Source organism: Schistocerca cancellata, chromosome 2 (genome assembly GCF_023864275.1).
Source record: "Schistocerca cancellata isolate TAMUIC-IGC-003103 chromosome 2, iqSchCanc2.1, whole genome shotgun sequence".
Classification (NCBI taxonomy): Eukaryota; Metazoa; Arthropoda; class Insecta; order Orthoptera; family Acrididae; genus Schistocerca; species Schistocerca cancellata.
The window spans coordinates 83,395,397-83,410,492 of record NC_064627.1 but is presented as its reverse complement, the minus strand read 5'-3'; the positions used below and the strand labels follow the sequence as shown (position 1 = coordinate 83,410,492).

General features: G+C 43.2%; 1 protein-coding gene across 1 annotated transcript in view; it reads right to left on the bottom strand.

Annotated features, from left to right (window-relative positions):
- Positions 1-15,096, bottom strand: part of LOC126161355 (F-box-like/WD repeat-containing protein TBL1XR1) — a 132,834-nt gene that overhangs the window by 25,320 nt on the left and 92,418 nt on the right. Inside the window, exon 8 of the mRNA XM_049917123.1 lies at positions 12,141-12,343. Within this exon, the coding sequence (XP_049773080.1) occupies positions 12,141-12,343 (203 nt within the window). The remainder of the gene's footprint in view (positions 1-12,140; positions 12,344-15,096) is intronic.

Here is a 15,096-nt window from a genome sequence, read left to right as displayed (position 1 = left end):
TCTTATAAGTAATGTTTAAAATATCAGTCATGATTCTAAATCAGTATCACTTGATTCTTTGTTGCTCATTTCTTCATGCAGAGCATTGTCCACCATACCATCTAGTGCATTGGATATCAAGCATTTTTTAAATACTTGTTGCACAATCTGATTTGAAACACACTTCCATGCATCATAAATCCATTGGCACACTTGTGACAAACTTGAGCATTTTACACATCCTGTTGGTGTCAGTTGTCTGTCGCTTTTTGAAAGCCAGTCTGTGTACATGCATTTAAGCTTGTTCTTAAATGGTTTATTCAAACAGACGTCAAGTGGTTGCAGAATTGACGTCATTCCACCTGGAATTACTGCCAAGTCCACTTTGCTTTCCACTAATTCTCGTTTTACTGCAGGTGTTGTATGGCCTGCGTACGCATCTGTTACCAACGGACTGCGCAAACCAGAGATCACTTGCGTAAACCAAGCAGTGCACCAGGACGACGATTCCACACACGCCTAATCCATTCCAGCACCATGTCCTCTGAAAACCAACCAGCTTCGTTTGCTCATACAATTACAGTTTTTGGAAACACGATTTTGGTAAAGTCTTTCGCTTGAAAACTGTGAATGGGAGTAATTTATGTCCATCTGCTGTGCAAGCAAGCATGACGGACATCCGGTGTTTTTCACCCCCTGATGTAAGAACACTTATGTCTTTCCTTCCTTTGGCGTCAACCATATAATTTGATGGCATGTCAAAATATACGGGACCTATTGCACGTCAAAAGACACTTGAACCCTTCTACAGCTGCTCAGGTATCGTTTTTTGGTGGTGTGACACTGAAGTGAAAACAAGAAGGAACAATGATAGCTAAACCATACCCAGGCAGATCTCATTTACTGATGGACACGGACCGCTGTGCTTTCAGGAAGGTGACCATAAAAAATTGCACAAAATAAGGAGAAGGAATCACTCATGGGTTCCAATGTGCTACAATCAGATCAGCTAGCACAATGACTATGGATACGGGGTTCGGGGTTGAACACACTGAGAAACAACGGTCGAGCAGCTACTCACAGCCACATATTTTTGTAGTCAATGCGAAGTAACACATGAGGCAGCATGAAGAGTGATCCCAACAGACAGTGGATGGTACAAAATGAGCCATTTGGAGTGACGAGTCATCCTATATCCTGAGGTAATCCAGAGGAAGAGTTTGGGTTTGGCAAATGCCTTGAGAATGTTACCTGTCATGACATGTAATGCCAACAATGAAGTACGGAGGAGGTAGCGTTGGCATATAGAGGTTTTTTTTTTTTTTGGGTAGTGGACCCCTTACTGAACTCAAGAAAAAGCTAAATGTGGAAGGCTGAACACATTTTATGGTATTGTGCACTGCTTACAGTACAGGAACAGTTTTAGACACGATGATTGATTGTATCAGCAACATAATACACACTGTCAAAAAGCAGCATATATGGGGGCAATGGTTTGTGGACAGTAACATTTCTGAAATGGGCTGGCATGCCTGGAGGAGTCTCGACCTGAACCGAATGGAACACCTTTGGGGTGGGTTAAAAATCTAAATTTGTTTTAGTCTTATGCATCCAACAACAGTACCTTCTTTGGTTTCAGCTCTTGAAGAAGAATGGACTGGAAAGCCTTCACAGACATTCAGATACCTTACTGAAAGTGTCCTCAGCAGAGTTCAAGCCATTGTAAATGTGGAGTGTGGAAACACCCCTCCCCACCCCTCTTGTCATATTAATGTCTAATAGGTGTATGGATGGTTTTGATCAGATAGTTTACAATCAATCTGAAATCTCCCAATGTCTTCAGGTCTTTATCTGAATAATTCCTTTTATTTTATCCACACATTCTCTCAATCTCTTCCACATCTGTGGACCTAGTTGGCATATAAACTTGTGCTACTGTGTTGGGTGTTGGCTTCTTGGCTATCTTGGCTATGATAATACATTCAACGTGCTGTTCATAGTAGCTAACCTGCACCCCTATTTTCTTACTCATTATTAGATGTTCTCCCATATAACCCTTGTCTGATTTTGTATTTACATGCCTGTACTCATGTCTCCTCTTCCTGCCACCATGCGTCATGCACTGTCATTATATGTAACTTCGACCCATCCATTTAAATTTGTAAATTCCCTAGCCAATCTATAAGATTAAAGGATCAAACATTCTACACTCTTGACACTCAGAGTGCTAGTTTTGTTCCTCCTGATGACGATGTCCACTTGAGTAATCCCTGCCCAGGTACCAAATAAGTGCCAATATATTTTACCCATCATTAAACCACACAGTAGAGTTGTATGTCCTTGGGAAAAATAATAACTCTGGTTTCCCCATGCTTGCTGTCTCATCTATGGTGAAAAAGTCTCACAGTGCTTGGTGTGAATAACAGTTTCTATAGCATCTGCTTTTATCTATTTCATGCAAGCTCGTTTTTTCAAAAATAAACATTTCTATGGCACACTGGAAAGTTACATTTTCATCTCCTGCTAGAACAACTATCTGGTGCATCCAAACAATGCTGGGCTCTGCTTCCTAAGTAGCACACCACTCTCTGGCAGCCTCTTGATTCCAAGAATTCCTTTACTGCTTCCCCAGAGTTGTGCTGTAACTCTCATAACTGTGCAGGTTTTTGCAGAATTCCTCCATACTCTGAGATATGAACATGCAACACACACACACACACACACACACACACACACACACACACACACACACACACACACACAATAATCTGACACACAGTTATTTGTGTAACATGTCATGTTACCTCTATTAAGAGTCAGCACAGAAAATGGTGTGCAATGCACAGTAACCAATTTTTGTCCAAAGCACTTGGGCGAGTTCATTGATTTGTTCGGGAGGGGAGGGCCACAATGTTTGCCCCCTTTCACCTGGTCGGTGATGACAGAATTGAGGTGCATGCCCTGTCCTTTCAAATGATTTTACAGAAACCATTTGGTAAAAAAAAATCATTTTTGTGTTACTTATAGCTTTATACGTGTCCTTCATGATGACGTGCCGACCATTTCATTAATGTTCATAGCTATTGTGATATTTGCATGAAAGACAAACACTGCAAAATTCAAAAAAGTTTGCAATGAAAAGTAGGGGTCGCTATGATTTTGATTTTATGTATATTACATAATATGTTTATAATAGAAGGAAACATTCCACGTGGGAAAAAATATATCTAAACAAAGATGATGTGACTTACCAAACGAAAGCGCTGGCACGTCGATAGACACACAAACAAACACAAACATACACACAAAATTCTAGCTTTCGCAACCAACGGTTGCCTCGTCAGGAAAGAGGGAAGGAGAGGGAAAGACGAAAGGATTTGGGTTTTAAGGGAGAGGGTAGGGAGTCATTCCAATCCCGGGAGCGGAAAGACTTACCTTAGGGGGAAAAAAGGACGGGTATACACTCGCACTCACACACATATCCATCCACACATATACAGACACAAGCAGACAATTAATTGTTATGTTTTCTTAATTTAAACAACTTTTATGAACAGAATTTCATAAAAAATTGATAATTAAGAATTTGTATCTGAAATGGACATGAGGGACATGAAAGGGAAGCAGTGGTTGGGAAGAAAGTGAGACAGGGTAGTAGTCTCTCCCCAACGTTATTCAATCTGTATATTGAGCAAGCAGGAAAGGAAACAAAAGAACAATTTGGAGTAGGAATTAAAATCCATGGAGAAGAAATAAAAACTTTGAGTTTCACCAATGACATTTTAATTCTGTCAGAGACAGCAAAGGACCTGGAAGAGCAGCTGAACGGAATGGACATGGTCTTGAAAGGAGGAATGGACATGGTCTTGAAAGGAGGATATAAGATGAACATCAACAAAGCAAAACGAGGTTAATGGAATGTCGTTGAATTAAATTGGGTGATGTGGGAATTAGATTAGGAAATGAGACACTTAAAGTAGTAAATGAGTAAATGGCAAGGAAAGCATTTCTAAAGAAGAGAAATTTGTTAACATCAAGTATAGATGTAAGTGTCAGGAAGTCATTTCTAAAAGTATTCGTATGGAGTGCAGCCATGTATGTAACTGAAACATGGACGATAAATAGTTTAGACAAGAGGAGAATAGAAGCTATCGAAATGTGGTGCTACAGAAGAATGCTGAAGATTAAGATCAAAGGGATCGGTTGGTAGGGCATATTCTGAAGCATCAAGGGATCACCAATTTAGTATTGGAGGCAGCGTGGAGGGTAAAAATCACAGAGGGAGACCAAGAGATTAATACACTAAACAGATTCAGAAGGATGTGCAGTAGGTACTGGGAGATGAAGAACCTAGCACAGGATAGAGTAGAATGGAGAGCTGCATCAAACCAGTCTCTGGACTGAAGACCACAACAACAACAACATCTGAAATGGAAACAAGAATTTCGTGTCCAATATATAATTAGAAACAAGAAAACGTGCATTATTCATAAAAAATTGCAATGAGTTTTATAATTACAAGATTTAGGTATTTCAAATTGAACGAGAAATAAAAAGTTACTCAAGGGAGATTTGAACCCATGCACGAAAGAACCGCAGTTTGCTTACATTCCATTATGCTAATGACTACACTACATTTTCAATATGAATAATTCATCAACTGCATTGTATACAAGGGTCGGAAAACTTCAAAGCCCAATATCTCCATAAATTTATGAAATACATTAAGAACAGCCTATTTCTTGGCACTTTTTAACCATGTTCCATGCGCGCATCTCACTACGGAACAGAAAGAAGCCTCAGCCATTTTCATACTGCGCATTAACAGCATGAAAATCAGATTACAACCATGCAGAGGCTATGACTGTACACGATTTTTGAAATAAAAACAATGTAGTTAAAGCGTGATTAAGAAAAATGCTGATGGCTGTTAATACATTTGAGTATCTTAAAGTTTCATTTAACATAACTTAGTAATAAGACGCCTCTTACATAAGTAGGACCTACTTCCAAGAGCGTAACAACACCAGTGTACCTGTGCTACAGCTTCTGACCAATCATTGCGTTTGTGTTTAGTTTCATCAGGTTTATTCTTATGATGAACGGATTATAGTACATCCTACATTAGTCTTGCTGCGTATATCTTATCCCGAATAATGTGGATAACAGACATATTTTGTACTGCTTTGCTGCAGCCAATGCAACCTTTTTCCAAGAGAGTTCCATCATCCACTAATCACTCTACATGACTGGCCACTGCTGAAGAGAATGGGTAGAATACTCTACCAAACAGAACTGATTTGAACTGCCTTCTCATCAGAAAATATAAAACTTTTAGCTGAAACAATGTACAAAATGCCCTGTTTTTATTACATTCTGATATCTTTAGATTCATTTGGCTGAGAAAGGAATAATCAAACAATGGAAAATCCAGAATGGAATGTAAAAATATTGTGAAAAAGAAAGTTGCTACTCACCATATATATATATATATATATATATATATATATATATATATATATATATATATATATATACACACTCGAGGAAATGGAAAAAAGAACACATTGACACCGGTGTGTCAGACCCACCATACTTGCTCCGGACACTGCGAGAGGGCTGTACAAGCAATGATCACACGCACGGCACAGCGGACACACCAGGAACCGCGGTGTTGGCCGTCGAATGGCGCTAGCTGCACAGCATTTGTGCACCGCCGCCGTCAGTGTCAGCCAGTTTGTCGTGGCATACGGAGCTCCATCGTAGTCTTTAACACTGGTAGCATGCCGCGACAGCGTGGACGTGAACTGTATGTGCAGTTGACGGACTTTGAGCGAGGGCGTATAGTGGGCATGCGGGAGGCCGGGTGGACGTACCGCCGAATTGCTGAACACGTGGGGCGTGAGGTCTCCACAGTACATCGATGTTGTCGCCAGTGGTCGGCGGAAGGTGCACGTGCCTGTCGACCTGGGACCGGACCGCAGCGACGCACGGATGCACGCCAAGACCGTAGGATCCTACGCCGTGCCGTAGGGGACCGCACCGCCACTTCCCAGCAAATTAGCGACACTGTTGCTCCTGGGGTATCGGCGAGGACCATTCGCAACCGTCTCCATGAAGCTGGGCTACGGTCCCGCACACCGTTAGGCCGTCTTCCGCTCACGCCCCAACATCGTGCAGCCCGCCTCCAGTGGTGTCGCGACAGGCGTGAATGGAGGGACGAATGGAGACGTGTCGTCTTCAGCGATGAGAGTCGCTTCTGCCTTGGTGCCAATGATGGTCGTATGCGTGTTTGGCGCCGTGCAGGTGAGCGCCACAATCAGGACTGCATACGACCGAGGCACACAGGGCCAACACCCAGCATCATGGTGTGGGGAGCGATCTCCTACACTGGCCGTACACCACTGGTGATCGTCGAGGGGACACTGAATAGTGAACGGTACATCCAAACCGTCATCGAACCCATCGTTCTACCATTCCTAGACCGGCAAGGGAACTCGCTGTTCCAACAGGACAATGCACGTCCGCATGTATGCCGTGCCACCCAACGTGCTCTAGAAGGTGTAAGTCAACTACCCTGGCCAGCAAGATCTCCGGATCTGTCCCCCATTGAGCATGTTTGGGACTGGATGAAGCGTCGTCTCACGCGGTCTGCACGTCCAGCACGAACGCTGGTCCAACTGAGGCGCCAGGTGGAAATGGCATGGCAAGCCGTTCCACAGGACTACATCCAGCATCTCTACGATCGTCTCCATGGGAGAATAGCAGCCTGCATTGCTGCGAAAGGTGGATATACACTGTACTAGTGGCGACATTGTGCATGCTCTGTTGCCTGTGTCTATGTGCCTGTGGTTCTGTCAGTGTGATCATGTGATGTATCTGACCCGAGGAATGTGTCAATAAAGTTTCCCCTTCCTGGGACAATGAATTCACGGTGTTCTTATTTCAATTTCCAGGAGTGTATATATATAAACAAAGATGATGTGACTTACCAAATGAAAGTGCTGGCAGGTCGACAGACACACAGACGAACACAAACATACACACAAAATTCAAGCTTTCGCAACAAACTGTTGCCTCATCAGGAAAGAGGGAAGGAGAGGGAAAGACGAAAGGATGTGGGTTTTAAGGGAGAGGGTAAGGAGTCATTCCAGTCCCGGGAGCGGAAAGACTTACCTTAGGGGGAAAAAAGGACGGGTACACACTCGCACACGCACACATATCCATCCACACATATACAGACACAAGCAGATCTCCAATTGCTTTCTAGTTCACCTGTCTCTCTCCCCATATATTTCTATCTTTCTTTTTCATTTCAACCTCATGTTAAACTTTCCACCTTCTAATACCATGTCACCCTCACAACACCCCCACAATGACCCCATTAAGTTTTATTTACATTCCCTCCGCAAACATGCCTTCACCCTAGCCAGATTACGCTCACATATTCTATTTTCTCAGGCTTGTCTGCCATTTGGCATCACCCCCAAAGGCCTCACACTTAAAGTTCCCATCTCTGGCTGCAACCCTTCTTTCCATCAGTCCCTATACCAGTTCCAAACTGAACAATCCATTGCCCTCACCCACCTAATCCTTCACCTACACATCAACTCAGCCAATGAACACACCCGTCAACTCCTATCCTTAATAAAAGTCCTCAATCTTTCCTCTCCCACATCCACACCGGCTATTCAGAGCATCCTCCTACAGGCCAACCGCCAATTAGAACAGCATGCCACCCTTCACCTCAAAAAACTATCCAATCTCCTGGTTTCCCACCTCCGGAAAGGCAACTCACTCACCTTTCACAACCTTTCCAGCAAACCTCAACCACCTCTCATTGCACACAAACCCAGTCTCTCCCATCTACTCAATCTCCCACTTCCAGCTCCACTCCCTCCAAAACCTCAAAATTCCGATCAACACAATCTGGCACCACAACACCCTAATTCAGTAGTTAACCTTTCCTCCAAACCTCTCTCCCAATCCGAAACCTCTGTCCTATCCAAAGGCCTCACCTTCAGCCCCACTCCCAGATTCAACCAAACAGCCCTCGTCAAAGATTTACTGTCCTACACTCGTACTCTCTGCTGGAAGTATCACTTTGCCACGAAGAAAAATGATCCTAATCCTACCCCTAATGATCCAACTCCCCAAGACACTATCCAAATTGAACCCTGCCTGGAACAGTTCCGTCCTCCGTCACAGCGGGACCCACCTCCTCTTCCTCAAAATCACCCTCTCCAAACCTTCCAGGAATTTCTGACTTCCAGCCTTGCCTCTCAATCCTTCTTAAAAAACCTTAATCCTACTCCAAACATCACCACTGCTGAAGCCCAGGCTATCCGTGATCTGAAGGCTGACCGGTCCATCGTCATTCTTCCGGCGGACAAGGGTTCCACGACCGTGGTACTTGATCGTCGGGAGTATGTGGCTGAGGGACTGCGTCAGCTTTCAGACAACACCACATACAAAGTTTGCCAAGGTAATCCCATTCCTGATGTCCAGGCAGAGCTTCAAGGAATCCTCAGAACCTTAGGCCCCCTACAAAACCTTTCACCTGACTCCATCAACCTCCTGACCCCACCGACACCCCGCACCCCTACCTTCTACCTTCTTCCTAAAATTCACAAACCCAACCATCCCGGCCGCCCCATTGTAGCTGGTTACCAAGCCCCCACAGAACGTATCTCTGCCTACGTGGATCAACACCTTCAACCCATTACATGCAGTCTCCCATCCTTCATCAAAGACACCAACCACTTTCTCGAACGCCTGGAATCCTTACCCAGTCCGTTACCCCCAGAAACCATCCTTGTCACCATTGATGCCACTTCCTTATACACAAATATCCCGCACGTCCAGGGCCTCGCTGCGATGGAGCACTTCCTTTCACGCCGATCACCTGCCACCCTACCTAAAACCTCTTTCCTCATTACCTTAGCCAGCTTCATCCTGACCCACAACTTCTTCACTTTTGAAAACCAGACATACCAACAATTAAAGGGAACAGCCATGGGTACCAGGATGGCCCCCTCGTACGCCAACCTATTCATGGGTCGCTTAGAGGAAGCCTTCTTGGTTACCCAGGCCTGCCAACCCAAAGTTTGGTACAGATTTATTGATGACATCTTCATGATCTGGACTCACAGTGAAGAAGAACTCCAGAATTTCCTCTCCAACCTCAACTCCTTTGGCTCCATCAGATTCACCTGGTCCTACTCCAAATCCCATGCCACTTTCCTTGATGTTGACCTTCACCTGTCCAATGGCCAGCTTCACACGTCCGTCCACATCAAACCCACCAACAAGCAACAGTACCTCCATTACGACAGCTGCCACCCATTCCACATCAAACGGTCCCTTCCCTACAGCCTAGGTCTTCGTGGCAAACGAATCTGCTCCAGTCCGGAATCCCTGAAGCATTACACCAACAACCTGACAACAGCTTTCGCATCCCGCAACTACCCTCCCGACCTGGTACAGAAGCAAATAACCAGAGCCACTTCCTCATCCTCTCAAACCCAGAACCTCCCACAGAGGAACCACAAAAGTGCCTCACATTTGACAGGATACTTTCCGGGACTGGATCAGATTCTGAATGTGGCTCTCCAGCAGGGATACGACTTCCTCAAATCCTGCCCTGAAATGAGATCCATCCTTCATGAAATCCTCCCCACTCCACCAAGAGTGTCTTTCCGCCGTCCACCTAACCTTCGTAACCTCTTAGTTCATCCCTATGAAATCCCCAAACCACCTTCCCTACCCTCTGGCTCCTACCCTTGTAACCGCCCCCGGTGTAAAACCTGTCCCATGCACCCTCCCACCACCACCTACTCCAGTCCTGTAACCCGGAAGGTGTACACAATCAAAGGCAGAGCCACGTGTGAAAGCACCCACGTGATCTACCAACTGACCTGCCTACACTGTGATGCATTCTATGTGGGAATGACCAGCAACAAACTGTCCATTCGCATGAATGGACACAGGCAGACAGTGTTTGTTGGTAATGAGGATCACCCTGTGGCTAAACATGCCTTGGTGCACGACCAGCACATCTTGGCGCAGTGTTACACCGTCCGGGTTATCTGGATACTTCCTACCAATACCAACCTATCCGAACTCCGGAGATGGGAACTTGCTCTTCAATACATCCTCTCTTCCCGTTATCCACCAGGCCTCAATCTCCGCTAATTTCAAATTTCCATATGGCACAGCCACTGAAATGAAGGATGTTGTGTTTGGCAGTGTACTCAGCAACAGGGTGGTCCATTTGTTTCTTGGCTACAATTTGTCGGTGGCCATTCAAGCGGGCAGTCAGCTTGTTGGTTGTCATGCCCACACAGAATACAGCACAGTAGTTGCAGCTTAGCTTTTAGATCACATGACTGGTTTCACGGGTAGTCCTGTCTTGGATGGGATAGGTGATGTTTGTCACCAGACTGGAGTAGGTGGTGGTGGGAGGATGTATGGGACAGATCTTGCATCTATCTCTACTACAGGGGTATGAGCCATGAGGTAAGGGGTTGGGAGCAAGGGTTGTGTAGGGACGGACAAGTATATTGTGCAGGTTCGGTGGATGGCAGAATACCACTGTGGGAGGGGCGGGAAGGATAGTGGTCAGGACATTTCTCATTCCAGGGCACGACGAGAGGTAGTTGAAACCCTGGCGGAAAAAGTAATTCAACAGCTCCAGTCCTGGGTGCTACTGAGTTATGAGGGGAATGCTGCTCCGTGGCCAGACGGAGGGACTTAGTGAAGTGGTGGCAGACTGAAAAGATAAGGCACAGAAATTTGGTTTGGTACAAGGTTGGGAGGATAATTACGGTTTGTGAAGGCTTCAGTGACATCCTCAAAATATTTCAAGAGGGACCGGTCATCACTGCAGATGCGACGACCTTGGGAGGTTAGGCCGTATGGAAGGGACTTCTTGGTATGGCAGCTGTCAAAGCAGAGATATTGCTGGTGGTTAGTAGGTCTGACATAGACAGAGGTTGTGAGGTAGCCATCTCTGAGGTGGAGATCAACGTCTAGGAAGGTGGCCTGTTGGGTTGAGTAGGACCAGGTGAATCAAATGAGGGAGAAGTTGTTAAGGTTCTGGAGGAATGTGGATAGGGTGTCCTCACCCTCAAACCAAATCACAAAGATGTCATCAATGAATCTGAACCGAGGGGGGGGGGGGAGGGGGGGTAGTTGGTTTGGAACCCACTGGGCACTGGGAAAGGTAGTGTTCAATAGCGGTAAGGCCATGGGCATTAGGATGTTAGTGTAAAGAGAAGTGGCATCAATAGTGATGAGCTGGGCACCATGTTGCACAGGGACAGGAACTGTGGAGAGTCGGTAGAGGAAATGGTCGGTACCTTTTATACAGGAATGTAGATTCTGGTTAATAGGTTAAAGGTGTTGGTCTAAGAGAGCAGATTCTCTCAATGGGGGCAGAGTAACTGGCCACAATGGGGCATCATGGGTGGTTGGGTTTATGGACTTTAGGAGTGCGCAGAGAGATGGACTCCAGGGAGAGGTTGTGGGATGGGCCTCAGGATTTGAGGAGTGAATGGAGTTCCTGCTGGATTTCTGGAGGTCACTGTGGCAAGGTTTGTACGTGGATGTATCTGACAGCTAGCGGAGACCTTCTGCCAGATAATCCTTGCAGTTCAAAAAAACAGTGGTGGAGCCTTTATGCGACTCAGCATCTCCACTATATGGTGGGTGGCAACTTTCCTTTTCATAATACTGAGAAAGGAATAACTATGGTTAAGGTTTCCATTTACCGCATTTACAAGTTAGTGAAATGAACAAATGAAATGTGCCACTTTACTGTGAAGTTTGATTTACAACTGACTATCACATGTACTGAATCTCCATGAGATTATTCTGTATTCCCTATCTGAAAAGTCATTAAATTTTTCCTAAATGTAGTTTTTCTTGTTTGCTACACATGTATGAATCTTTGTATGGTAGAATACAGTGATTTTAACAGAGTAGCACATAAATTGTGAGACTTAATTTTTATGCAACAGCTTTGCTCACCCTGTAAATCATTGGAATCAGAGTTTCTTTTCAAACACACCGTTAAAGCAAATAATATAACAAAAAGTCCTACAAAATACTGAGGAAGTTGGCACACAGTGCTGCATTTATTATTAAAAGAAAGCAATTACCTTGCAAGAATAAGGTTCATATTGGGATTAGATGTCCCTGGACCTGTGGGGCTCCATTTGATTGTGTAGATTTCTTTACTATGTGCCTGCAGGTCATGGACACAAGTGTCCTGTTTCATGGACCATATCTTCAGTGTCATATCATCTGAGCAAGATGCCAGCAAGTTTCCTTGAGGATCCCATTTAATAGCATTAACTTCATTCTGAAATCAGAAAATATGGCACAGACACGACATCATACACTTTTTGGTAACAGTAAATATCTATGACTATAGTTTACATATCTAATGCAAATAAATAATGAACGTTTCACATAGGTACAAAAATGACCAGAAGTAGTTTGAATCAACTTATTTTTCTTATATTTCACAACAAAGTACTATCCTATAGGCTGGGTGCTCCAATACTCTTCATTTCAGGCACACTAGTTACAGACATACGTAACAGTACTTCAAAACACCAAAATGAAGAATTATTTAATTGAAGCTATGGGATAAGTCAGAACCGGAAACTTTAGAAAATTTTCAGAGGTGTGTACTACAATTTTGAAAAGCAGAAATGATTAGAAATTTAGAAAGAAAACCAACAGAGTAAATATTATCTATTAAGATGTCACAGAGGAGGTCATATTCCCCGATCCTGATGTACAGACTATTACCGATTTTCATAGGTGAAAATAACATCCACATATCAAAAGCAAAGATAAAATTGTACCCTTTTACATGAAAATATACTACACAATGCTGAATAACGCTTTCTTGATATTACGAAGAACTAACCCACCTCCACAGTCAAGAGTGCTAACAAACGATCAGGGAGGTGGTGCTCAGCACAGAGGCAGTCAGCTTGTCAACAAACTTCGTGTCAAAGCCCAAGATTAAATTCCCAGCCTCTCGACAGTGTTACGTTTAGTGAACACGTGATATTGTCAACAGTGATTGGTGCCTCAGGTGCATTGGCTCAACTAAACCCTGAAGAGGAGCAAGTCATGTGCCAATATTGTTTCTTGTCCTCTCCCTTCTCCTTCGTTCCAGGCTTCTACTTCACAACACAAACAAAACACTAACTTCCCAAACTCTAGTTCATTCATGCATTGTAGCTGTATGTACTATATGTAATTGGAAATGCTTACACCAGACAGAGATATAAGAAATTCAACAAGTAACCAACAACTGAAAACAACACTTGCATTTAGCCATTTAACGGAAGGCAAGTCCAGAAAGGTGCCTTGGAATGTAAGTCCAGAAAAGTGCCATGGAAGGTAAGGCCAGAAAGCTGCTGAGCTCAAAGATATGTTGGAGAGGAAGTTGAGAAATTTGTACAGGATGGTAGAATCATAATAGTCCATGCAGGAGGGGCTGGTATTCATGTCCCTTGAATTATTATGTAGAAAACATTCAGCAATTGGGTACAGAGTGCCCATTAATGTACTCTGCGAGATTAGTGTGGGTCATTCCAATATATTGAATTTACCAGAGTACAAAAAATTTATTTTTAACATATTATGAAAAATCAAAATTACAAACTTTTATTGATGTAAGGCATGTGCCTAAAAAGTTACCATTACACTTATTCTAACCTTATGCCATTTATTGATTTTCTACAGTTTGATAATACAAGGGGAAATAAAATAAATAAAAGAAATTGTTTACATTAGTTTTTATCTTCACTGTCTCTTTTGTTTAGCCTGTCACCTGTGGTACTACTATTTTTAATCATCAGCACCATCATCCTAACAGGGCAGCTGTGAAATTTTTATCTGCCTTGTCACATATATTTGTCTGTTTCTTCCAAATATGTTTTGTTGTTTTTTTAACACACAGTGGATTTCATTCCTATATATATGTGAGAATATTACAATGTATTTTGCTACAAAAACATATCATCTGTCTGTCACTTTCTCACTGGCTGTATAGAACCAGCAGCTGACACAACCCCATCATTTGCACCATACCTCATGGTGAGGGTTAACAACATTGCAGCACAAAACACGTACATACACCACTGGCCTCAGTCTAAGCTTTTAGCATCTTCTGCAGAAATGTAAGCTATTGTTGAGTATTTGGCTAATATTACAGTCAATTTGATTCTGAGTACAAATGGATTTGGGCAAACTGCAGTTTGAACAGTGTAGATGTTCATAAAAAGCCAAAGTACACAGCATAGATTTCCATAGTTGGCAGAGACAAAATTTGCTGCCCACTCACCAATTTCCTCTCCACACTCACAATAGTTCTTAGCTAAGCTCATGTCACTGTTCTCCCTACAAGCCTTTTGAAGTGCTGTGCATTGGCAACAGTGGAAAACAGACAGCTGTATCTTCTGGAGTGCAGGTCATATGTAACAACAGTAACTAATACTTAAATTAAATATTGCAGTAACGATTCAGTTCAGTTCTCAAACTCTCATTTGTCCTGAAGTCTAGTGCTGTCCATTGGTACTGTCTCCGCAATGGGTCTTTCCACTATAATTTCTTTTTGCGATAACAACTGCAGTCAGCCTAATGTTATTTGTTTTGTTTGTTAGACATTTAATTCTGCATTAATTTTTTTTCTCGTTTCCTACGAATGTCACCATCTTGCTGTAAAGTTGATTAAAAGCTGGTAGTGTTACCCCAAGTATTCCGATATGTGTACACCTACTGAATTTCCATTTGAAACGCACTCCATAAATCATTGATTTCTTATAACCAAACAAAACAGTGACTTGGATTCAGAATCATGTTATGGTTTCTGAAGGACAAGAGTTTCACTTCTGAATGGACAAGAGTTTCACTTCTGAATTTTACCTTTACTTAGAAAGCAGCATAAATATGATATCCACACATGTATGAGAACTTTTCAAAAGTTTGTGAGTTGATAAAATTTAATGCTATTTCCTCCTGTATTTCACAATTTTCAATTTTTTAAGCAGAACATTAGATTGTTGTAGTGCCTAGTTTATAGTTTCTCACATA